Here is a 27,201-nt window from a genome sequence, read left to right on the forward strand (position 1 = left end):
CATGCAAAATGCCGGACTGCACAAAGCACAAGCTGGAATCAAGATTGCAGGGTGAAATATCAATAACCTCAGATATGCAGATGACACCACCCCTATGGCAGAAAGCGAAGAGGAACTAAACAGTCTCCTGATGAAAGGGAAAGAGGAGAGTGAAAAAGCTGGCTTAAAATTCAACATTCAAAGAACGAAGATCATGGCATCCAGTCCCATCACTTCATGGCAAATAGATGGAGAAACAATGGAAACTGTGACAGATTTTATTTTGGGGGGCTCCAAAATCATGCAGATGGTGACTGCAGCCATGAAATTAAAAGACACTTGCTCCTTGGAAGAAAAGCTATGACCAACCTAGACAGCACATTAAAGAGCAGAGACATTACTTTACCGACACAGGTCCGTCTAATCAAAGCTATGGTTTTTCCAGTAGTGATGTATGGATGTGAGAGTTGGATTATAAAGAAAGCTGAGCATCAAAGAATCGATGCTTTTGAACTGTGGTGCTGGAGAAGACTCTTGAGAGTCCCTTGGACGGCAAGGAGATCCAACCAGTCCATCCTAAAGGATATCAGTCCTGAATATTCATTGGAAGGACTGATGCTGAAGCTGAAGCTTCAATACTTTGGCCACCTGATGGGAAGAACTGGTTCAGTGGACAAGACCCTGATGCAATAAATATTTTGCAAGTTTTCAGTACAAATTGATGGAATTTTATAAAAGTAATAAAAGAAAGTAAAGAACCAATAATAGCTAAGAATATTTGGGGGAATATGAGGTAGGAAGATTTGCTCTACATGATATACATGCTGTGCTGTGCTTATTCGCTCAGTCATGTCTAATTCTTTGCAGTCCCATGGACTATATAACCCGCCAGCCTTCTCTATCCATGGGGATTCTCCAGGCAAGAATACTGCAGTGGGTTGCCATCCCCTCCTCCAGGGGATCTTCCCAACCCAGGCATGCAACCCAGGGCTCCTGCACTGTAGGCAGATTCTTTACCATCTGAGCCACCAGGGAAGCCCCTACATGATATCTACTGTACAGCTATTTAAAAAGCAATCTGATTAACAATCTGTATAATTTCTTATAATTCTTTAAAAGTGATAAACAGAAAAGAATTCTTATCGTGACAAAGGGTGACTATCTCCAAACATTCAATATCATACTTAATATTAAAGAACAATAAGAGGAATCCCCTTACAGTCAGAGGGAAAAAGGCCCATTTCACAATTTACTTTTTTTTATTATTCTGAAAGTTCTAGCAGGCATAACGGCAGTAAACATATAAAAGGAATGATTATTATAAAGAAGACAAATATATTAGTTGTAGGTGGAATTAAATATCTAGTAAATACAGGAGAATATTAAAAATTATCAAATAGGTAAAAAGTTCAGTAAAATAGCTGAATACATGATAAATATGCAGAAACCAACAGCATTATACTACTTTAGCAAAATCTCAGATTTGCTAATTGAAATGGAAAAATACCTTACTTTTAATATAAGGGAATTATGAAATACCTAAAAGTAATCTTATCAAGACATATGGAAGAGCTTTAGAGACAGTTTGGGGTAGTATAGACTGAAATGCAACAAAACAGAAAAGAACAGAAAAGACTAAAGTAAGGTTAGACATAGCACATTTTAAAAGCATCATAAATTCAAAGTTGAATAATTATACAATTAATAAGGCTGAGAAAATTGATTACTATTTTGAAGAAAAATTCACCTAATATAAAAATAAGTACCATGCAGATGAAAGATACAAATAACTTAACCAAACTAAACTACCTCCTTATTGATCCTCTCTGATTATGTTTCTTCCTTTGCCTCAAATGCATACCTTCCCCCTCCCTCAACTCTTCACCTGGTTGACCCTTAAGATTCCATCATTACTTAGGTTAGAAATTAATTTCTCCAAGAAGACTTTCTCGAGCCCTCACTATACAGCCCCAAGGTTGGCTTGGTCCCCCTCCTGTATACACATTCCCTTTATCCTAAGAATCATCTCACTAGATTGTAACCATCAGTTCCATAAGTAGGAGTTCTGTGAGGGACCATACCTTGGTCCTCATTGTAGCCCTAGTGCCCTTCCTTTGGCCATCTAAAGTAAATATATTCTGGGATTCCCTGGTGGTCCAGTTGGTTAAGACTCCATACTGCCACTGAAGGGAGCATGGGTTTGATCCCTAGCTGGGGGACGAAGATCCTGCATGCTGAACTCACAGTATGACCAGATAATAAATAAGATAAAATTTAAATAACAACAACAAAAACAAAGTTCAATTCTAAAAAATAAAATTTTAAAAATATATAATAAAATAAAATAAAATTCTCTCTCTAAAAAAAAATAAAAATATATATTCTTCCTGAAACTCCCTTTCTACTCTCTGCCCCTCACTGCAAGCCCTCTCTTCTTTCTATTCAGGCAGTTTCCATTTTCAAATGTTGGCAATTTCAAGAGTACTTGATTCACTTTCAGAGCTTAGACCTAAAATGCCTTCAAACAGCTGGTTTGTTGTGGCTGTCATGAAATGGTGGGGTTATGGAAAGATGTTCACAAAGGAATCCTTCTCTTGATTCTCGTTATTCCTTCAAAATCTCCTCTGTGCCTAAGTTGTTAGTTGAGGTTTTTCTTTATTGTGTTGACTTCTGAATGGTACATTTCCTTTAAAAATAATCAGATTAGCATGTTTAACTTCCCTCCCTCTGGTAATTCAGGATTTTGTTCTTAGTGGATGAGTAGCAGATAACTATCATTTTCACTCACTTTCTCGTGCCATATTTTAAAAAGATTTTTAATCAGAGGATAATTGCTTGACAATGCTATGCTGGTTTCTGCCATACAACATGAATCAGCCATATATATGTGTAACCAAAAGAGCCATACATGTATGCGCATGGCTGGGTTGGGCTCTCTGTGTTACACAGTAGCTTCCCACTAGCTAGCTATTTCACACATGGTAGTGTAAATTCCATAAGATCCCAAAGCCATATAGCTCTGCAGGCAACGAAGCAGATCCCCAGTCCACGACAGTCCTTCCATTCTCCTCCTCTGCTTCTCGATGGTTCTTCTGCCACTACTTCAGGCCATCCAAACAGCCTGACCATGGTCTTTTCTCCACCAAACCCATCTCATCACAGTTCATTCTCCCTAAAGCACAGTTAGGTGTTTATACTCCGTAATCTGTAAAACCCTTAGCTGTTCCAAGGCCTTTATTTAAAAATCACCATTTCTATTTCCCCAAACTCCCTGTTATGCAATTGTACTCCCTTCAGTAACACCAGAGTCATCATTACTCACTGAGAAAACTTAGCTTGCCTTTTTTGATTCCTTACATTTTTTATATTGTTTTCTCCTTCTAACTCGTAAAAATGTGGCCCCTTCAATCGTGATTTGAAATCTTTTCTGTCCTTTCTGTCCCCCTCACACATCACTTCCAATATACGGTCATTCCTCTCCCTTTCAGCCAGCTGTGGTCTTGCTTCTTTGAACATCCATAACACTTGCTATTTCCTTTTCAGGGATTATGTATGACTTTTACATGAATTCCTGCCATTTGGTTACATGCTTTTGTCTTTCTTCTGGCTGACAAACTTCTTGGGAGCAGAGATATTTTTCTTTCCTTTACATACAAAAATGTGTAGTGCTCTGCTCAGAGCAGATGCCCAAGAAAATATATTGAATTAAGAAGAAACATCTATGGGTCTTATTAATATATTTTAATTAAATAGATATCCTCAGATCTAAATAGTTCTACTGTACTTTTTTACTCCTTTTAGTTTTATTTGGAGCTGACAAGTAAAAAGAGAGTTCTATATCTGTGCAAACTGTATTGTTTAAAAAGTAACCCCTAAAAGTAACAATTAAAATGATATTTTACTATAAAACAACTTACACTATTTTAGATGCAGAAAAATATCAATAGAGTAGGGTATAAGGATAAAATACTGGAGGTAGGATAAGAAGAACAGGGTAAATTCGGGGTGTCCTCTGTTAGCAAGCTAAGAAAAAAAGGAAACTATTCAGAAAACAAAGTGAAATGATAATCACACCTGGTCTTTTTTATTTATTTGTTTTTTAATGATTTTTTTTTCACGTGGACCATTTTTGAACCTGTTACAATATTGCTTCTGTTTTATGTTTTGATTTTTTTGGCCTCAAGGCATGTGGGATCTTGACCAGGGCTGGAAGCCACACCCCCTGCAATGGAGGTGAAGTCTTAACCACGGGACCACCAGGAAGGTCCTACACCTGGTCATTTTTAGAAAGTGAGTCACACCCACAGCACTGACAGACAAGCTAACCAAACAGTAAATAAGAAACAGTAGTTCCAGAAAAAAATATGATTTTAATTAAGAGACAACTAAACAATGTTTTGATAAAAGAAGTATTCATTTCAGGACTTTCACAAAGCAGTACATTGTTCTTCTAGGTCATTGCTTTTAAACCAAGGGTGCAGATCAGAATCACAGAGGGAATTTTAAAAATCTACCCCAGAACACCTAAATTCTTATCTTCCACTGGGAGAGGAGGGGATTCTGTTCATGTATTTTTAAATATCTACAGATGTGATTCTGATTTACGTTCTGTGACATGGGCATGGCTTTGTGGGTCTAAAGCTATTCAATATGGGGGTAGGGCTCTTCAGGAGAAAAGAAAGCAAAATTGGGAAGTGAATTGTATGTAGGATGACCATGATCAGAGTACCTCTTTTAGATGAGCTATGGCATTACTTTATCACTTTATTTTCATTACCAAAAATAAAATAATAAAATAAAAATAAAATAACTGTCATTATCAATGATAAAAATAATGGCCAACACTATTTATTCACACACACACATACACACACTCTTTTTCTGTCTCTCACTACATCACAGATACAATGCTACTCCCTTCATGAAACTGAAAGTGTTAGTCACTTAGCCATCTCTACTCTACAACCCCATGGACTGTAGCCCGCCAGGCTCCTCTGTCCATGGGATTCTCCAGTCAAGAATACTGGAGTGGGTAGCCATTCCCCTCTCCAGGGGATCTTCTCGATCCAGGGACTGAACTCAGGTCCCCTGCATTGCAGGCAGATTCTTCACCATCTGAACCTCCAAGGAACCGCAGGCACTTCACGTGTGTGTACACTCCATTCAACTTTCACAACCCTATGAGAGAAGTACTGCTAATTATCTTCACTCAGAAACAAACAGGTTTACTGAAGTAATGTGTACAAGGTTAAACACTGACTAGACTTTAAGGCTGAAATTTAAACTTAATTCAATCGCTTACAGCAAGTATTTAGAATTAAGGATCAAGGCTACAAGTATCATCCCTAAAACTTAAGGGATTTCTCAGTTAAATAACCAGTGAATATGAACCATCCCTGGACATACTATTCCTCCAGTACTTGCTGATTTACACAGACTGGGAAAGAATGCATAGGAGCATCAGAACAATCATGTCAGCTAAAGGAATTAAATTTTGACCTTTTGTTTCACCATTTCTATCTCCAGCTTTCCTCTTGGCCCAGAAGCCACCAGCCTGCAGTTCAAACAGTGCTTCACAAGATGGCTCCCTTGCTATCTTTAGTTGCAACTTACATCATAAAATCCTACATCACAGTTGAATAATGGCAAATCTACAGGAAGCTCCCTACTTCTTAAGTTGCTTTTTTATTTTTTGCTAACAAGATACAGTTATAAAAATCTACAACTGCAGGTAAAGGTTGAAGGGAAATTCTCTTGCAAAGTAATCTTGCCAAAGAGCAGCAATCATCTACCTGGACATTGTTTCTAGTTTTTCACTTAATACATTGGAACTGCATCCTTTCTCCTCTCACTGATTCAAATACGTAGGAGGAAAGAAAGAGATCCAGTGAGGGGAGTGGGAGCAAGAGGGCATATTTAAGCAGTGCTAGAGCTTCAGCCACTGGTGAGAACAGCCTAGACCACACGGGTCAAGGGAGAAGTAAAACATCTCACCTCAACGTTCTTCTCAGTCCCCAGATGCCTCTCCTAGTGAGAGCATCTCATTGTCCGGGATTAGATTCTCAGTGTTCAAAGATGTGCATTTTGATAAAACATGACCACTAAATGTTGGTCAACAATTTCATCTGAAGCTCAAGCCAATCTGTTCAAGGTGTAATGAAATGTTATTTCTATAAATGGCAGCAATTCACGTGCTATTTAACTGCCTCTTATTATCTGGTTCTCCTCTTATCCCAAGAGGGGAGAAAAATGATCCAACAGCATCAAGGAAGTGGCAAACTATTTCTTAGCAAGCAATGTGAATAACTTACATTTTCCCACACATGTAGAGACTGTAATCAAGAATCTGAACTATGATAAATGCATTTTCTGGAAATCATACTTTAAAGGTTATTGTTAAAAGAATTTTCTGATAAGAATTTTAGTACAATTTGATGTTATCTTCCTGGTCATACACAGCATCAAATGACAAACCATCAAAGCAATAAAGAAAACCATACTGTCTACTGGAAAACATTCTGTCTTGGACCAACCTCTGGAAAACATTCTGTCTTGGACCAAACTCTGGTCTGGCTCTTCTGAGTTCTCTTTTGACTAAGCCTTGGGCTCCCATGTCCTTGTTTATAAAGTTCAGTTCTAGTAAGAATCCTGTTGAAGTTCAGTTTATCCAGAACTGTGCTCCCCACCCCCATTCTCAGTATTTGACCATCTTTTTTTCCTTATCCTTCATCATTGCCCAGGTGATACCTGATCACCTCTGACAGGCCTTTAGCAAGAGTCTTGTTAGGGGGACCTCCCTGGTTGTCCGGTGGTTAAGACTCTGCACTCACAATGCAGGGGGCCCAAGTTCGATCCCTGGTCAGGGAACTAGATCCTGCATGTTGCAACTGAGAGCCCACGCTAAGACCTGATTCAGCCACATTAAAGAAGAAAAACAAAATTCCTGTTAGGGTGGCTTGGTGAAAATCAGCCCCTTGTGTTTCCTCATATCCCCTTTTAGTCACTTTCTATTTATGGATTCCCACCCTGTGCTCTTTGGCTATAAATCCATACTTTGCTTTGCTGTATTCAGAGTTGAGCCCAGTCTCTCTGCCTTACTACAAAACTACTGCAGTGGTTCCTACACCTATCATATGGCCCTGGATGAAGTCTGCCTTACCACTCTAATGAGTGTTACTGAATAATTTTTTTTAACATTATAAGAACTAAAATGATAAAACTATACAATACCTTTAAAAAGAATATATTAGACATAATAAGTGTAATTTTTTTCTCTTTTTCATTTTAGAGAGTTGGATCTTGGAGGCCATTGATAATCTGAACTGCCAAGAAAGCTACACAATCTTTGATATGCAATAATTTTCCTCAACTGCAAACAGACTCACTCAAATCTCCCTTCAAGGATATGGAGGGCAATATAGCATAGTGATTAAAACTGCAGGCTCTGGAGCCCCAAAAACTGGGTTTGAATTCTAGCTTTGCCACCCTGTCACTGAGGAAGTTACTAAAAAAATTTTTGAAAAAACACTGTGCCTCTGTTTTCTCATCTGTGCAGAGTGATGAGGCTTGTGTGATATACTACACAGGAAGGACATGCTATGGTGCTTGGCACATGGCAAACAGTTGGTGAGTGTCAGCTGGCCAATGCCACCTTCCTGCCATAAAGCTGGCTCAGGTACCGCCACTGGTGCTCTGAATAAATGTCCATCTCACACACACCTCGGGTGCTCAATCGTATCTGACTCTTTGCGACCCCATGGACTGTAGCCCACCAGGCTCCTCAGTCCATGGGATTTTCCAGGCAAGAATACTGGACTGGGTTGCCATTTCCTTCTTCAGGGGAATAAATGTCCACTGTTGATGAAAACAACGGTGATAAAGATAGTGGTGCTCATGCTGACGCTACTTTTCCCACTGAAATGTGTTTAGAGTAAGGAGGAGTTAAGCCAATATTATTTTTCTTCCTTAAAAAAAAATTTATTGAAGTATAGTTGGTCTCAGTGAACTCCGGGAGTTGGTGATGGACAGGGAGGCCTGGCGTGCTGCGATTCATGGGGTCGCAAAGAGTCGGACATGACCGAGCGACTGATCTGATCTGATCTGATAGTTGGTTTACAATATGGTGTTAGTTACAGGTGTGCAGCAAAGTGAATCAGTTATACAGATACATATATCCACTCCATTTTAGATTTTTTTTCTCATATAGGTCATTACAGAGTATTGAGTAGAGTTCACTGTGCTGCACAGTAGGTCCTTGTTGGTTATTCATTTTATATAGAGTAGTGTGTATATGTCAGTCCCAACCTCCCAATTTTTCCCTCCTCCCCTTCCCCCCCTCCAGTAACCATAAGTTTATTTTCTACATCTGTAACCCTATTTCTGTTTTATAGATAAGTTCTTGTAACCATTTTCTTAGATTATAAATATAAGTAATATTATATCACTTATATATTATATGGAGAAGGAATGGCAACCCACTCCAGTGTTCTTGCCTAGAGAATCCCATGGACGGAGGAGCCTGGTGGGCTACAGTCCACCGGTCGCAAAGAGTCAGACGCAACTAAGCGACTTCACTATATATGTTCACTTATAATATATAAGTGATATTATATGTTATTTGTTTTTTTCTATCTGGTCAATTCCACTCAATATAACAATCTCTAGGCCCATCCATGTGCTGCAAATGGCATTATTTTGTTCCTTTTTGTGGCTGAATAACATACCACGCTCTTTTTTCATGCTCTTCACTGGGCAGATTACACCATGGAACAAAAACAGTTATATGATACCAAGCAAATAATGAACAAAGCACTCTGTGTTACTGCAATTCACTGGTTATTGTCACAGCCAACCAGCCATTGGCAGCTATTAGATATTTCATCCGTCATTAGCAAGCAGCAAACGTAATAACTGTATCACAGCAAAACCTACTGTTTTGGAGGAACTACTTTAACATCTCTGTCCACAGGATCTCTGGACAGAATCTTTTCTGAAATGGTCTATTACTTTTCTGTTTTCACACTATAAAGTACCACAAATAAAGAGGGAAAAGTCACCTTAAGTTAGTGAACAAAATTATAAGATGTAAGAATTGAAATGGCAAATAGAACTCTAACCCCATCATTACACAAATACGAAAAGCTGAGGCCAAGAAAATTGAAGGACTGGTGGTAATTAGGCAGCAGATGCTGAAGAGACGGAATGCAAAGTTTTTAAGTGCTGAGTGTCCATATTTAATACAGTTTAAGTTAAAATTGAATTATGGTATAAGGATTTTTCTATGCTTGTCTTGGCTATTACTCTGGGGCAGTAATTCAAACCTCACCAACTACTGCCAGGGTCAAAAAGGGAAAGAAAGAGAATGTGACAGCCAGCCTGCCTGAAAGATGTACAATTATCCAGATACTGAACCTGAGTGATGACAGCTGAAGTTGGGTCATTGAGATGAAAGAATATATCACCCAGACCATTAAGAGACATGGGTAAATTCAATTTAAATTTAATATCCAACATTTTTTAAGATGCGCCTCAGATATGAGATTAGATTTCCATGCATTCTTTGATTTTGACAAATTAAATATCTTCAAACTAATTTATTTGTGTATCTTATTTTAAAAAAAATACACTAAAAAATGAAAATTAAGGATGCTTATTTCCGTGTCTAAAAATTTATATCCTCAACATTAAGAGAGTAAGGCCATTTATATAAAAGGTTTTCCACACATGGTAATGGCAGATATGTTTACTTAATCCAATATTCACAAGTAACAAGTGTTGGAGGATCCATCAGAGCCCTGCACTTTTCAAGTTGATTTTATCCAAATTACTTATACATTTTTCCAAAGGTAACAATGGCATCATTCATGCACCTAGAAAGGCAGAGTCCTGAAACACTCCCTAACCATTAGGAGAGACAGGTGGACAGATACGATCAGTTCACAAGGAATTTATGGTAAATCATATATACCCTGCTTTTCTCAACGTATAATGCAATAGAGGTCAGAGATTATGAATGTGGACCCTGCAGCCAAACCAGGTGGATTTAAAACCCCACTAAATGCCATCTACTCGCTGCATGACTCAGGCACGTTCTCTAAACTCTCAGTGCCTCCCTTTGCTTATCCTAAAATGGGAATAATGACAGCAATACCTTATAGGTTGTGGTAGGGATGAAAATGTTTGAATATATACATAAAGTACTTAAAACAGTACCTAGCACATACTGAATGTTATGAAAGTGTTAGTCACTCGATTGTGACCGATTCTTTGCAATCCCAAGGACTGCAGCCCACCAGGCTCCTCTGTCCATGGAATTCTCCAGGGAAGAACAACTGGCGTGAGTTGCCATACCCTTCTCCAGGAGATCTTCCCGACCCAGGGATTGAACCTGGGTCTCCCACATTGCAGGCAGATTCTTTACCATCTGGGCCACCAGGGAAGCCCTACTGAATGTTACACTTCTTTGCTATTACTATGTTATTACATAAGGGACCATATAAAAGACAAATATTTCAGTCTGATGCCACAGTTTTGCTGATTTCTCAATGTCTTTTGGGTTTTATGTATATGTGCTAAGTCACTTCAGTTGTGTCTGACTCTTTGCAACCCTGTGGACTATAGTCCGCCAGGCTCCTCTGTCCATGGGATTCTCCAGGCAAAAATGGGAGTGGGTTACCACGCCCTCCTCCAGGGGATCTTCTTGACCAGGGATGGAACCTGTGTCTTATGTCTCGTGCACTGGCTTTATAGGTCTTACCAGTCTACACCTATCAGTGTCTCAGTGGTAAAGAATCTACCTGTCAATGCAGGAGACCTGGGTATGATTCCTGGGTTGGGAAGATCCCCTGCAGAAGGAAATGGCAACCCACTCAAGTATTCTTGCCTAGGAAATCCCATGGACAGAGGAGCCTGGCCGGCTACAGTCCATGGGGTCACAAAGAGTCAGACATAACTTAGCGACCAAACAACAACAGCTAATCTACGTCTATTACATAGTTCTGTCAAGCAACTATCAAAAGCGCAAATAATCCACCCAACAACTGTTGGTGATTCATCACTCATAGGCTATTAATTTTCACTGGTTCTGTCCTATCTAATGCTCTGCTTTATGCGGGTCATTTCCTTTGGTGTCTAGAATTTATTTCCCACAGATAGTAGAAAATGTGCTCTTCTCAGCCTTGGGACTAGGAGAAGAGGGTGGGGAAAGGCCCATCCCCCAAACTCTGACCGGGAACGTTTGAACTGGAAAGATGTATAAAAGGAACTTAACACAGAATCTACTATGAGGGAGAGACTGTGGTATCCTAGGCACTTTGGGCATGTTTTCCTCAATTAATTCCCAAAGTAACATTCTGGAAAACATGTCTTAAAACTTAGGGCTCAGAAATGTTAAGTAAAACAGACCTGAGCAATTGAAAGTGACACAACCAGCATTTAAATGCACTCTATGTGACCTGGAAGCCTTGCCCCACTATGGAAACAGGCTGCCTGCTCTCGGATATGATCCACTCTCCCTCCCCTGCCACAGACAGACACGCACACACACAAATGATTCCATTTACCTGTTTTAGATATATTTGACATTCATAGGGTTTAATTCAAAGGAAGGATTCAAGAGGTGGTAGACTGGGAAGGAGTATGACCATCGCTGTTTCTCACCACCTGCATCCTTACTTCTTAATTTCTTATACAGTCTCATTTGAACTTGAATTGAAGCATGAACACACATACATACACAATTACAAGAAGGCCTCATTGTGCCCGAAATGTGAATTCTTGAGTATATTTTTCTCTTTTCTATAATCCCTTTACAGCTATGAAGACTATCTCAGATTAAGTCCTATACCTTGAATTCAGTCTATTAGAAAACCTAATCCTGAAATGCAAGATTTTCTAAAATTTATTTAATTGGAGGCTAATTACTTTACAATATTGTATTGGTTTTGCCATATATTTTAGTAAGAAATCGACAAGACACTCTTAAAGATAGCTCAGGAAAATGGCTATAAAACATGATTTCCTTGTTTCCACAACAATTAAGAGCCTCTAGAGAGAGAATATGGGAGGCTTTTCCAGTTGGTAGAAGGCAGTGCACTGAAATTACTAATTGGTAGCTAACTCTAGTTATGTTATCCTGCTACTAAGCCTGCCCACATTGAATTAAGTGGGAAGAACTTTTGAGGCCCCCATTCACACTCTATGTTCACAGTTTAGAAACATAAATCCAAAGCAAGAACAAATAATATAAAAACTGGAAAAGAAATATCATCTTTTAAACTCCTTTAAAATTGTGCCTCCCATTCCCAGCCTATTTTCCTGGTCTAGTCTTTTTTTCCTGGTCTAGTCTTTATTTTCCTTTATCCAGTACCACTTTTTTAATTGTTATATTTGCATGCTTCCCTTTTCTTGTTTTTGTTTTAATTTTTATGAAATATAGTTGATTCGGGGGCGGGGTGCTCCCCAGGTGGCGCTAGTGGTAAGGAACCTGCCTACCAATGCAAGAGACACAAGAGATACTGGTTCAATCCCTGGGTTGGGAAGATCCCATGGAGGAGGAAACGGCAACCCACTCCAGTACTCTTGCCTGGAGAATCTCATCGACAGAGAAGCCTGACGAGCTACAGTCCATAGGGTCACAAAGAGTTGCATATGATTGAAGCAACTTATGACGCATACATACTTGATTTATAATGCTGTGTCAGTTTCGGTGTTCAGCAAAGTGATTCAGTCATACATGTGTGTGTGTGTTCTTTTCAAGATTCTGGCTTTACAGGCCAAATAGCCTCTGTTGTACTATTCAACTCTGCCATCACAGTGTGTAGATAGTCAAGACAATACTAAAATAAATTGATGTAGCTGTGTTCTAATAATTATAGAACAGGAGGAAGGCTGAATTCTTAAAATCCAGAATGTCATGGATGGGGATTGTAATACTCTAGTTTTCTAAAGCATTTTTTATCATGTTTACAGAAAACAATTCAGAATCTGCAGGATTTTGGAAGAACTGAAAATATTTGACACTATAGTATCACTCAGAGCTCAGCAGTAACATAAGATTTTCTTATTTTTAGCAATGTGCTTTTACATGGCTTCTTTCTGACCACTGTACTCAGTTCTCTAAGCAGTTATTTTGTCCGCCAGCTTCTACACCAGCATTTTACTACAATGTTTCTGACACAGTACTTTTTTTCTCAATTTTTGAAGTGCTACAAAATGTTACTTTCTATCAGTCTAAAATTTAAAATAGAAATTATTCAAGCCAATGGTTTTAAACTCTTCTAACAACTATGGGACACTTTGAGAATCTAATGTACATTATGGGTCATCTCTCCAGAAAATAAGATTATAAACTCCTGAGGCTTAACGTACCAGAGGTTCACAGAATTTGAGTCACAGAGCTCATTTCAACCTTTATTGGACAATGAGGAAAAATGGAGGAAAAAAGCATCTTCTTTTAAAATGATGAATTTTAATTGCATAGTAGTTGAGCATTATTAAATATCCTTTGAATTTTCATAAAATCCTGGGGGACAGGAAGCACAACTATTCACTTATTAGGAAATCATATGGACTATTCACATGAGAAAATAATTCAGAGATGTTCAGTGATCTGGTCAAAAGTACACAGTGAATAATGTTAGAATCAGGACAAACCCAGGTCTTCTAGTTACAAATTGTACTTTTTTCTTTGCTTTATGTTTTTTAGTCCAGTGCTTGGCAAATGTTTTCTAAAAAGGGCCAGATAGTAAAATTTTCAGCTTTGCAGCCATACAACCTATGATGTACTGTTCAACTCTGCCATTATAGCATGAAGGTAGCCAAAGACAGTACTAAAATAAGTGGACACAGCTGTGTTCTAATTACATAACAGAAGCAAGGTTGGATTTTGCCCACAGGGTCATAGTTTGCTGACCCCTGCATTATTTCACTTCTACATCAAAGGTAAACTTAGTTGTTTAATTTATTTTCCTAAATGGTTTTACTGTTTTTGTATCATCATAATTCTGACCTTGATAAGTGATCATTAATAAAATGCAGTTGGCCCTCCATATCTTTGGTTTCTGTATCTGAAGATTTAATGAACCATGGATCAAAAATATTTGAAAAAAAATTTCCAGAAAGTTCAAAAAGCAAAACTTGAATTTGGCAAATGCTGGCAACTATTTCCATAGCATTTATATTGTATTTACAACTACTTACATGGCATTTACATTAGGTATTAAAATTAATCAAGAAGTGAGTTTAAAGTATATGGGTTAAAGTATAATCTATAGGTTATATACAAACACTGTACTATTTTATATAAGAGAATTGAGTATCTATGGATTTGGGTACCTCTGGGGGTTCTGGAGTCAGTTCTTCCACGTATATCAATAGGTGACTGTACTCTAAATGCTAATGGAACCCTATGCAATATCACTAATGAGTGGCAGCAAAATCTCTGCCAAGAAACTAAAACTAGAATTTTATATATTGATTCTTATTTTCATTTTGAGATAGTGACGCTGATGAAACTCTGTAGAGGGAGGTAAATTTGGAACACAATCTCCTTCAGTAGCACAATATTAGATGTGAAAAATGAAAATCCTATTGCAGTGATGGAGTTAAGGAGACACAATTTGAAAAAGCAAATTAAAATACAAACTATATTTTGTTATCATGTTTAATTACTTGGACTATCAAATAACATTCAAGGAAGTATCTAATTAGTATATTTGCTTGTGGAAGTTATTAGGGCTGTCACAAAATACCCTGGTTCTTCTGATCTCAGGGCAGGAGAGCACTTCCCCACCTATACTCTTGAAGGTAGTCTGGCTAATGTCATGTTGGTAAAAACAGTGTGTTCACACACCCAAAGCATGATCAGCCAGAGGTCAGTTTTCCACACTCTCCTTCTTACAAGGGCAGGGCCCTCCCATTGATCCACACTGGACATACAATGTGATCAGGAAATAAACTTTTAATTCTGTAAAGCCAACAAAATGTGAGGGTTGTTTACTACAGAAAATAACTTGGCAGATACAGAGGCACAGATTTTTTAAAATGATATAGAAAAACATTTATACAAATAGTAGTTCATTTGGTAAAGAATCGGCCTGCAATGTGGGAGACCCGGGTTTGATCCCTGGGTCGGGAAGATCCCCTGGAGAAGGGAATGGCTACCCACTCCACTATTCTGGCCTGGAGAATTCCATGAACAAAGGAGCCTGGTGGGCTACAGTCCATGGGGTTACAAAGAGTCGTACATGACTGTCTGACTTTCACTAACTTTTATTATTCTCAACTAATAGTTAGCACCTTGCTTCATTATATATTATTCGGATGATCACATTTTAGGCCACCTAAATACCATTAAAATCATTCATTTCATTAGATCAAACTACAAATTAACTAGATGAAGAAACTAGTCAAATCTAACACTGAGCATTGTGAGAATAACCGGTTTGAGCACATCTTAAGTATGTGAAGGCAACATTATAAATATTATAATAATTAAAATGAATGGATCAAATCTTTAAGAAAGAATGAACTTTCTTTGTTAACATTAGTAACATAAATAAATGTAATATAAAGTTTAATAATAAAATAAAAATTACCCTAGTAACAAAATTAGTTTTGATTTATTATACTGTCATTCAGTGTACAAACTGTTTTTACATACACGTTTATTTAACCTTCACAACAATTTTGATTGTGAGAAACACTAGCCCTCTTTGATAAAGAAGAAAATTCAGGATAATAGAAGAACTATGATTTGCTTAAAAGAATACAACCCTAGTTAGCAGTAAAGACAAAACCTAAACAACTTCTCTGAAATGAAATCTGATGTTCCTTCTCCTGCATCACTTCTTTAAAAAAATACGGAGAAATATTTTCATTCTGAGAGGTACAATGTAAGTAAAACTACATGAATACATACAGAACTTCATTGACTTGCAGTAAAATATTTATTAGGAGGTCATGTCTACATCTGTTTTTTTATGCATCAAATGAAATTTAAACAGAGTTTCTATTAAGTCATCCACAGGTAGCAGTGAAGTAACCTATTAAAACCTGCATTGTTTGAACAGGAGCTGCTTAAGCGGATCATGATTTATTCCATACCCTCTCTTTCTTTTTCCTTCTCTTGCTGCTTGCCTTTGGAAATTTTTTGTTAGCATCTACAATAAGGGAAACTTAAACTTAGAGAGGAAAGGCACAACGTATCAACCAAACTTGTCCACTTGTCTGTTGTTTTTTCTTTAAAAATAAAGTTAATAGGGAAAGAAGTTTAAGATTAGTAATTAACATGCATTTTTGAGACCTGTGGCACTGAAGAATTGATGCTTTTGAACTGTGGTGTTGGAGAAGACTCTTGAGAGTCCCTTGGACTGCAAGGAGATCCAACCAGTCCATCCTAAAGGAAATCAGTCCTGAATATTCATTGGAAGGACTGATGCTGAAGCTGAAACTCCAATACTTTGGCCACCTGACGCAAAGAGCTGACTCACTGGAAAAGACCCTGATGCTGGGAAAGACTGAAGGCAGGAGAAGAAGGGGACGACAGAGGATGAGATGATTGGATGGCATCATCGACTCAATGGACATGAGTTTGAGCAAGCTCCAGGAGTTGGTGATAGACAGGGAGGCCTGGCATGCTGCAGTCCATGGGGTTGCAAAGAGTCAGACACGAATGAGTGACTGAACTGGACTGAACTGAACTGTGACTTTCAAAAGTTCATATGATCAATATTTCCTCCAGTGGTACTTTAGAACCAAAAGATGGCTGCCTGGAATTCTTTTCTGTTTAAAATTAATTATTTGCATTGTACCTTATGTGCACACAAACCACAATAATTACTCATGAACCTTATTTGGCACAGGTACTTCTTTTGCATATATCATGTTATACTTTCAGTATCACATAAATAACAATGCCAATTTCCAAGAGTAAGATTGCACAAGTCTAGATTTTTTTTTTAAAGGATTGGGAAGAAAACAAATATGTAGCATAATTACTAGCTTTAAGTAGACAGGCCCAGACAAATGTTATTACATTCCTTCCCTATCAAATGCAGTACTTGAGACAATTTTAAAAAAATGTTTTTCTGATAATCATCCCACCTATAGTTTTAATCACATTCTGAGCAATACTTGCATATTTAGGGGTCAATCATATGTTCTTTAAAACCTATAATGTATGACAAATGTGCTGCATGTCAGTGGTTGGGAAAGGAGAAAAGACAAGATTAAAAATAGATTCTGTATTTATTCAGGGCATGAACTTCATGATAATTCTTTGCTTCCAACTTTAAGGTAATTTCACAATCACACCGTTTAACATTGATTGCTTTCCAGAAGATTAAAAATATGTTAATGCAAACTTTTTGAAAGTTTATTTTGTTGCAGAATATAAGCAATTTCTGCCTTGAACACACCCAAGATATGGATGACTACGATGCTGATACCATATTCCTCTCACTGGCACTTTCAGTTTCTTTTATATCTACACTTGCTTGCTCTGCATTCTGCTACCACAAATAATAATAATAAACACTGCCTCACTCCTGGGAAGACTACATCCATAACACTACTGGATCACTCCTGGGAAGATTACATCCATAACACTCCTTCCAACTAGCATAGCATTCTAAGGACTCAGTGCTCTGAATCAAACCTCTTTGTGGCTGACAAACATACATACCAATATACATAATGAGAAAAGAAGATGACTAATCTATTTCATTATTATTGCTCTAGAGTCTTTAACACTATTTAAGTAAGAATTCTGCTTTACTGTCTATCAAATATAATTTACACTCTGCAAACTTAACTACTGTTCAGAAGGCATTTTTCTTCTCTGAGAAAGAAATGCATTTTAACTTGGAAAATAAACCTATGTGAAGATTTTGAATGGTAGGAACATATATATATATACACACATACATTTCTTGAGACAGGTTTTCCTTTTGTTCATTTTAGTAGATTAGAAGAGAAACAGAGCAGCAATGACCCAAAACAATTTCTTAATTTCAACTTCTGAATTTCAACTGCACAGCATTAGCATTACAGATTTTGGAAAAAGAATAATCTACTTTAACAAACTGGTATAAAGAAAAATGCAAGGAGATTGTGGAGTCAGAGCTGGAAGTCACCTTGCAGGATAATTCACCTTTTAAGCTGCTTGAAAGAAGTTCAGCTTTCCTTTAAAATGGGTTCCCAAAATCCAATATGCAGGTCTCAGAGAATATCCAAGAGACTAGTGAAAGGCCACTGAATTATGGGTATACCAAATAAATACGATAGCACCTAACAACCAAAGCTGCAATGACATCACCCCCAGGAAAATGCTGGCTGTCAAATTCTACACCCCACTGCCTCAAGTCTGCTCATTTCCAAGTCCAGTTAGTGGTTTCATGAGATAACAAAATTGTACAGAAAAGCTCTTACAACTTTTTCCTCACCTTTTAAGCTATAGTTTTTGTTGTTGTTGTTGTATGTTTGTTTTTTATCATTTCCAACAGGAAGGTCCTAGATTCCCTGATAAAGATATGCATAAGGCTTTACACTTTTCAATATACTCTTGGCATTTTCAAAATTGACCTTTTCTTTTTATCAGGAATTGTTTGTTTAAACTACTCTCTAGTTTTTTTCTCCCTTTTGTCTACTCAGGTAAGCATTATGCCAAACAGGTGAAACAGGAGCTTGCAGAAAATCTGTGACCATTGTCCTAACAGCTTCAGCAATTCAATAATTCAATCAAGGTATAAGGAAATTGAGAGACTCGGTGGCTGGCTCAAAATACAGAAAAACTAAACATAGAAATTATATACTTGAATCCAATCTCTATAACTCAAGGGGAAGAAAACAAGAGTCCTTTGTAAATACAAGAAACATTACTCCAAGGAAATGTTTTCCATAAGACCTAACATGCTGCTTTGAGATTCTGAAGTTGCTATAGACCCCAGTGCTATCTTGTTATTCGCATTCTGACACTCAGAGATCATGATGATTCACTGATAAGCTTGGGCAAATCCTGGCTCTGGCATTTCAATTTACTTTCCACTGGGGAAAATTTTATTATATTTTAATGCCTTCTGGGAGCAAAATCACCTTACATCTTATTCTAATCTTTAAATTGACCTCAAAATAGAATACAGTTTTCCATTACATCACTTTTGCCAACAGACTTTCCTAGAGTTTAAGTGATTTCTTATTAGCTTTAAAAGAACTTAAAATTTAAAACATTAAACTTCCCATGGCACCATTCTCAGAGACAAGTATATTTCCATTCATAAACTCTCTTTTGAAAAAAAAAATTTATTGGAATATAGTTGATTTACAATGTTGTGTCAATTTCAAAAAACAGTTATACATACACATATATCCACTCTTTCTGCTAGATTATTTTCCCATATGGGCCATTACAGAGTACTGAGTAGAGTTGCCTGAGCTATACAGTAGGTCCTTATTAGTTACCTATTTTATATATGGTAGTGTGTATATCAGAAGGAAATGGCAACCCACTCCAGTGTTCTTGCCTGGAGAATCCCAGGGATGGGGGAGCCTGGTGGGCTGCCGTCTATGGGGTCGCACAGAGTCAGACATGACTGAAGCGACTTAGCAGCTTAGCAGCAGTGTGTATATGTCAGTCCCAAACTCCCAGTGTATCCCTCTCCCCTCCCTTATCCTCTGGTGACTATAAGTTTGTCTTCTACATTCATGACTCTACTTTTGTTTTGTAAATAAGTTCATATATACTCTTTTGTTTTAGATCCCCTTCCCCATATAAGCTATCTCATATGCCATCTGTCTTTCTGTGTCTGACTTACTTGACTCAGCATGACAATCTCTATGTTGCTTTCTCTCTTATGGATTAATGCAATAACCTTCGCAATGGCCTTCCTGCTTTCCCTTTTGCCCTCTGAACAGCAACATGAGTCACATTAGGACTCTGCTGAAATTTTTCCTTGGCTTCCCACGGAATTGAGGACATTGTCACAACTATCAGGTCCTAACATGCTCCGGCCCCCGTTCATCTTGCTAACCTTGCTTCTTCTTTGCCATGCTGTGCCCTCTGCCTGAACTTATCTCTGCATTCTTCTCTTCCTGCCTTGGGCTTCCTGGGTGGCTCAGCAGTAAAGAATCCACGTGCCAAGGCTTGCCAATTGCAGGAGGTACAGGTTCGATCCCTGGGTCAAGATCTCCCTGGAGAAGGAGACAGCAACCCACTCCAGTGTTCTTGCCTGGGAAATCCCATGGACAGAAGAGCTTGGTGGGTTACAGTCCATGGGGTTGCAAAGAGTTGGACACGACTGAGCACACACGCATGTATGCTGGTTCCCTGGCTGATTTTGTTTCATCCTTTAATCTTTAGCTTAACCATTACCTGCTCTGAGAGCTCTTGAATCAGCCTGCTCTCGAGCACCTCCCACTCCACTATCGACTCTGCATCCCCCACATGAATTTTTATGGAGCACTTATCACCATTGATAATGGTCTTGTTTTTCAGGGCACTGACTGATTTTGGGTTTCCTCAAAGCCAAGCTCTCCAGGAGGGAGCCTGTTTACCTTGTCTTTCTAGTCTGTCTGAATTAAAGAATAAACCAACAAATAAAAATTGAGGAAGGAAAACAACTAAAATGAAGCTTCCTAATACAACAACATGTATAAATTTTCGGCCATTTAAAATAAAATCAATTTATTTATTTTAATTGACCATTTTTTTAAACTTCTTTTTCTTCACAGCATCAACTAGCACTGCCTATGAACTGTACTGACCTGCTGCCTAAATATTCACTTCAACAGTCAACGTTTGGACACCTCTCTCTTCATTGCATTACTCCCCAAGGCCTGTTGATTCTTGCATCTAATTATTTCAACCTTTTGTCCTAATCCCATTTCTCAACACCAGCTCCAATCCTCCCAGTCAATACTCTGACTCTTCTGTGGATCACGGTAAAGGCCTCTTAACTATTCCCTCACTGTCTGTCTCCACATATTCTATTCCACACAGATGCATCTTCTAAGGTTACTTTTAACCTATTAACTCACTTTCCAAAAAAAAAAATTCCTTTGTTCTTAGTACAGTAGGTCCAAACTTCTCAAAAATCAAACTATATTCAACTGTGTTCTTCCCATTTGAATCAGTCAATAACATTTCCCACTACCCAGTTAAACAATTCCTCTGGTCTACTTGAATACTACTCTGTCTTAAAAATAAGTCAGGCTCATTCTCTCTTGGTATTTTTGCTTAGCTCTCTCACAGACCAGGAGGCCTTTATTCCCTCCACCAATCTAAACCAAAACATTTTCTTCAAAGCATAGCTCAAACCCAATTCTCTAATTAAGCCTTTTCCTCCTCTTCTAGCCCACATGTTCTTTCCTTTTTCTCTTCTTATAGCACTGAAACAATCATTCCATGTAATATTTGATTCCACAAGACCTATTTCTGTTATTATTCCATTATTTCCTAACCGTAAATTTTATCTCCCAAATTAGATCGCAAACCAAAGCGGTGTTCTTATTTCCTTTTACACTCACAGCAGCAGCAAAAGTAGCATAGATTTCAGTAGGAGCTACTATGTTGACTTGATTTACACAGTCCTAAAGATGATCCCTTCAACTACAAACAACCATTTTGGATGGCCTGTAATTCCTAAACGGGCTTCCCAGGTTGTTTAGTGGTAAAGAATCTGCCTGCAATGCAGGGTGTGCAGGTTCGATCCCTGGGTGAGGAAGATTCCCCTAGAGGAGGAAATGGCAACCCACTCCAGTATTTCTGCCTGGGAAATCCCATGGACAAAGGAGTCTGGTGGGCTACAGTCCATAGTGCTGAAAAAGAATTGGACACGACTGAGCAACTCAACAACAGTTCCTAAACAGATCATACTCTGTTACCCCTAATCTTTCCCACATGAACCCCCGATGACTACAAAGCTCTCATTTTATTAATGCCTTTAATTACCTGAAGTGAAGTGTTAGCTATTCAGTTGTGTCCAATTCTCTGTGACCCCATGGACTGTAGCCTGCCAGGCTCCTCTGTCCCTGGAATTCTCCAGGCAAGAATACTGGTGGGTTGCCAGTATTCTTTCTTTTTCTAGGGAATCTTCCCCGTACATTTGCATCAAATACCCTTAAGCCATAGCACCTGGCAGGCTATATGGTAAATGACAATTTGCCTACTGATCTCCCTGACTGGTCTGTGTGCCACTTGGGCCCAAATAATTTACCTCTTATCTTTACAGTGGGAGACAAATCATGTTTTATTATTTACTGAATAAATAAATGAGCAAAAATGTTAGTAACCTGTTTAAGGAATTAAGAATTTAGTGTAATAAGTTATCAATGGAATGTTATGTAATTTCCAACATGCTGTACTTCATCTCATTTAGAATCTCCATCTGTTTTTTAATTCCAAAAATAATTATTAAGCATCCACTATGTGTCAGGTATTGGGGGATACAGAAAAGACTCAAATACACAAAAATCCCAGAACGTGCATCTTACTAGATGACCTAAGCAATGGAGAACAGTGTTTGCTCTGAATTAGTTGGAATCCAGAGAGTATTTCAGGACCAAAGGTTTCTCTATACGGGGATGCTGGCGCTGAGATGATGCCAGCGTGGGCCAAAATGATGGCAGTTTGAATGGGGAGCAGTAGTTAAATTCTAGATCTCCTTTAAAGGCATAGCCAGCAGGACTGACTGATGAACTGGGAGTAAGGAATGAGAGAAAAAGAATTGTCGACAACGTACGTTAGCCTGTGCCACTGTAAAATGGAATTTGTGAAGGGTTAGAAGGGTATGGTTTTGGAAAGAGCATGTAGATATATGAAGAGATTCTCTTAAGTTAGACCCTAAATTTTAACATTCTATTTTATATAACTGAACTTCTCTTGGGCATATTTGTAATGAATAGTAAGGGTCACTTTGACTTCTTAGATAAATTGTCTACACTAAGCAGAAAAATCTGGGCCAGTGTCCGCCAGTGCAGCTCCATGACACACTGCCTGTATCAGACACCCCACAAGAAGCCACTGAGACGGAGTCTCCCAGACCGTCTCAAGTTCATTGTTTAAACAACCAATGCAACGCAGCTTAGTGCTAGAGGTTACAATGTCCTCAGTTTCTAAAAACCACTTCAAAGGTCAGACAATTATTAGCAATATTAATAATTACACGGAATTTTATTAAATAATGACTTGGATATCAAATGGAGACTTATGCAAAAGGCCAAACGTTTATCTTGCCCTAGACCATAAAACTAGTCTAAGGTCAGAGCAGACTGCCTTGACCTTAGAGTAGAAGACCATGGAGTAAATGTCACTGACCTAGAATGACTTAACCAACCTCAGATTAAAGCCTGAGGTAGAACAGTAAGAGATGTGAGCTGTCAGGGAGCTACCTAAACAACCTAAATAATCAGCTACTGTGCTTAATGGCTATAATTTGGGGTAAGGCTGGTAATAATGGTTTATTTTTTTTATGTGTTGAAGTATATGTCTGCAAAACTTACTGAATTTGGGATTCAAAAAATGAGACTGTTTATAAACACAGGATGCAACAGTAAGTCTGTATAATGACTAAGTCTCTTGGAGAATAATTTAGTGGTGGTCACGATGAGCTATAACGTGGACTTTTTGAGTTTTCACTGGGCAGAAACAAACCTTTCCCACTCTGTCTGTGAGCTTTTTTTTCCTTCCAGACTCTAAGTAGTTTACCCAATAAACAGTTATTTCCATAGTAGAAATGGCCAAGCCGTCTAAGCTCCATAGTTAACCTATTATTATGGTTAGAAATCAAGGTTGCCATTCTTCCAGATTTTCACAGCCACACAACTTTTGACCTAGCCGATGGAAATGTCAGAGTAAACATAGGTCTTTGACCTCTTAACGAAGGCAAACATCGACATGCTAAGGTATTTATTTCACTGGCAAGTGATTCAGCACAAAAAGGCATTACGGTGGATCCGCGTAATGACAGGACACTACAAATTCCTCTCAAAGGAAAATTTAAGCAAGAGTTCATCCATAAACTGTCCATGTTCTCTTATTCAGGACTTTGACAGAAGTACTCATTTGAAAACTGTAGGCACTTCATAATCTACCAATGGCAAACAATAAAATTAAAGCCTTTAGAAAATTAATTCGCATGCCCAAATCAGAGGTCGGGCTCATGAGAGGAAATCTCATCACAAGCATATGTGCAAGAGGAGAATTCCTTTTGCACACATATTTTCGGCATAACTGTGATGGGTCCATTTTCTTCCCTTCGTTGAAAATTATGCTTTAAACCTACCTCCTTCCATGAAATAAGATAGCTGTAACCCCTCCCAATTCTCACAGCATGGCAAGCATAGCTTTCACTATGGGGTCTGTGTTTATATCCTCGGAATATTTCTTGGGCACTGAAGAATAACAGAAAAGAAGTTGCCTACATGTACCCATTCTGCTGCCTAGGGGATGCTGAGTGGATGCAGTCAGTCCCAAAAAAGAGACCATGTTCCACTTTCAAACACTATGACATTCAATGTGATGAAAAGATAAAAGGTCAAGGGCTTAACGTTTCATTCTTTTTGTAATCCTCATATTTCACTGTTAATTTTTTACAGATTTGTGTTACTGGAAAAACATAATGCATAAAAAGGTCTGAAGCAATCATAATAGACAACCACATAAGAATAGAACAATCTGCTAAAATGTAGAGTTAAATTTTATAAGTTGAAGAAAGTGATATCCAATAAGAACTTCATGAAAAGAATGTCAAAACTGTACTCAAATCATTTCTTTCTGTACTAAAGAATCAAAGATGCAGGACAATTTTAAACTACTTGTTTGTCCCCTCTACCAAAATCATCATTTCAAGCCATTTCTTGATGTTCTTGTCCATTAGTCAAAGGACTCAACTGAACTGCTCCCGAGTTTTGGGTGGATTTTAAACAACTCGGTATTCTGAATCAGTAATTCATTTTCATCATTCCTTTGTTCAAACTCTCTTTTCAAAATCAATTTACTAGACTCTAGTTTTCTACCTCGAGAAGACCATTTTGACCAACTGTAAAAAAATTCAAACAAATGAATTTTAACTCACAAGCTGTACCAAAATTAAACAACAAAATAAGTTGTCTCCTACCTATGGTTGTAATAACAGTGCCAGCAAAGAAGAAGGAACTTCCCAAATCCCAGTGACTGATTTGATTGGAGGTGTTTCCTAAAGGTATAATCCCTGCATTTATTGCTGCCACTATTTGCTGCAAGTTTAAAAAGAAATGTATCAGTACACATGAATCACATGGAGACATCAAACAACAAATATTCCCCCCAGACAACCCATTAGTCAAAAAGCATCAACTCTAAGGTCTACCCTTCCATTTAAAGTATACACTACAGATTAAAACTTTACACTGAAGAACTGAATACATTAAATTATAAGAAAAGTATATTTGATATCAAGAGAATGGATCTGCATAAAGTTTATCATATAGTGTTATGATATGCATTCATAATGTCATCTGGTACCACTGTTAGAAATTTATTTGAATTAACAACTAAATATAGCAATAATTTTAATAAGCACCACCGAGTTAAAAATATCAGATTGCCAACTACAATTTAAGTAGTATATAATAGCTTCATCAAAAAAAAAAGTTTTTCTAAAATGCTAGTCATTTTGAATGGTAAATATAAGTATCCAATCCTGGATTGTGTACAACAGTATAGAGTATAAAATCAGTTGTTGTTGTTCAATCGCTAAATCGTGTCCGACACTGCAGCCTCAGGGACTACAGTGTGCCAGGCTTCCTGTCCTTCACCATCTCCCGGAGTTTGCTCAAACTCATGATAAAATCAGTAAGGTCCGACAGTACAGGCTAAGACGACAAGGAACAGGCAACTGCCCTTCACCATCAAGCGTAAGTCAATCCATTGATATCGAGATTCTTAGAATCTCTACAGATTTTTGTAAATTCTATGACTGTGCACATCACCGATGACTTGTAAATGACAGTCAACAATATTCATACAAGAATACTAGAATCTAGATACTGCCTTGAGTAGTAATACTGGGAGACAGACAAAAAGATGATATTATAATCCCTTCTCAATCATCAGATGTTAGGGAGGGAAGACAGAGCTCCAGAAACACAAACACAGAAGAGAATAAGGAGAAAATGTATAGTGAAAGAGATAAATACAGATTGTGGCAAAAGACGTTTCTGTTGGAAATATAGTTTTTAAATATTTATCACACAATTTCCAGACTTTAAAATTGGAAGGAACTTCATTTGATAGGCAAGGAAATTAAAGACCTAGAGAGGTAAAGTGACTTGTTTAAAGTCATACAGTTTATTGGCAAATGGATAAAAACTACACTGGGAAAATGGATGTACTACCCAAAGAACTTACTGTCAGATGTAGAAGAGCAGATAATCTCAAGCTGAAATGCAATATAAAATTTCATTTGTCTGACTTGTCTTAATCTATAGGTTGAAACGTCAAGAGTTAATTGAATTGTAAGCTTTTATTTACTTTAACAACAGTATGTATTCACTGTTTAAAAAGTTTAGGAAAATACAGAAAGGAATAAAGAAGATAATACAAACTACTCACAATTCCAGAATTGAGAGACAACTACAGTTAATGTATTAAGGCGTCTACTCCAGGCATTCTGTTATACATTCTACATAGCCAGCCTTATGCACTATATGAAATGTATTCTCTATTTTTATTTAATATTATTCTACATGTGGTTTTCCTTGCAATTACCACATTTACTTAATCACTGCCATATATGTAGACATACATGCTGTTCTAAAATTTGTTTAATTATAAAAACTGCTGTTACGAACATATTTGTGTATAAATATTTTTTTCATTTCTGAATATTTTTGTGGAAGAGATTACTAGAAATAAATTTGCCACATTGAAGATTATGAATATTTTAAAGTACTTGATATATAGTAGCAAGTAGCTATCCAAGAAGGCAGTTACAATTTATAATTGCCCCCACAGCAATTTACAAATGCAATTTACCTCTAATATTAATAATCTATCTTGACCGAACTGATAGGAATCGTTTACATTTATACATCCTTTATTGTGAGCGAAGTTGAGTGCTAATGTTTCCTTTAACATATACTAAATGCACATGAATATACATATGTGCACATATATGCATAGCACACAAAGAAGCTAGTTTTGAGATCACTGATTTTGTTTATCCGACTCTCTACTACGAATACAAT

General features: G+C 37.6%; 1 protein-coding gene and 1 non-coding gene across 6 annotated transcripts in view; one reads left to right on the plus strand and one right to left on the minus strand.

Moving 5' to 3' along the window:
* Positions 1-27,201, minus strand: part of KCNK2 (potassium two pore domain channel subfamily K member 2) — a 224,337-nt gene that overhangs the window by 72,695 nt on the left and 124,441 nt on the right. For all 5 annotated transcript variants that reach the window (XM_061383510.1, XM_061383512.1, XM_061383511.1 and 2 more), the window contains exon 3: positions 25,092-25,209. In XM_061383510.1, the coding sequence (XP_061239494.1) occupies positions 25,092-25,209 (118 nt within the window). The remainder of the gene's footprint in view (positions 1-25,091; positions 25,210-27,201) is intronic.
* On the plus strand, positions 6,774-6,846 carry TRNAV-CAC (transfer RNA valine (anticodon CAC)). Its single transcript has one exon. It is a non-coding gene; the product is annotated as a tRNA-Val (tRNA).

The sequence above is a fragment of the Bos javanicus genome, chromosome 16, assembly GCF_032452875.1.
Source record: "Bos javanicus breed banteng chromosome 16, ARS-OSU_banteng_1.0, whole genome shotgun sequence".
Taxonomy (NCBI): domain Eukaryota; kingdom Metazoa; phylum Chordata; class Mammalia; order Artiodactyla; family Bovidae; genus Bos; species Bos javanicus.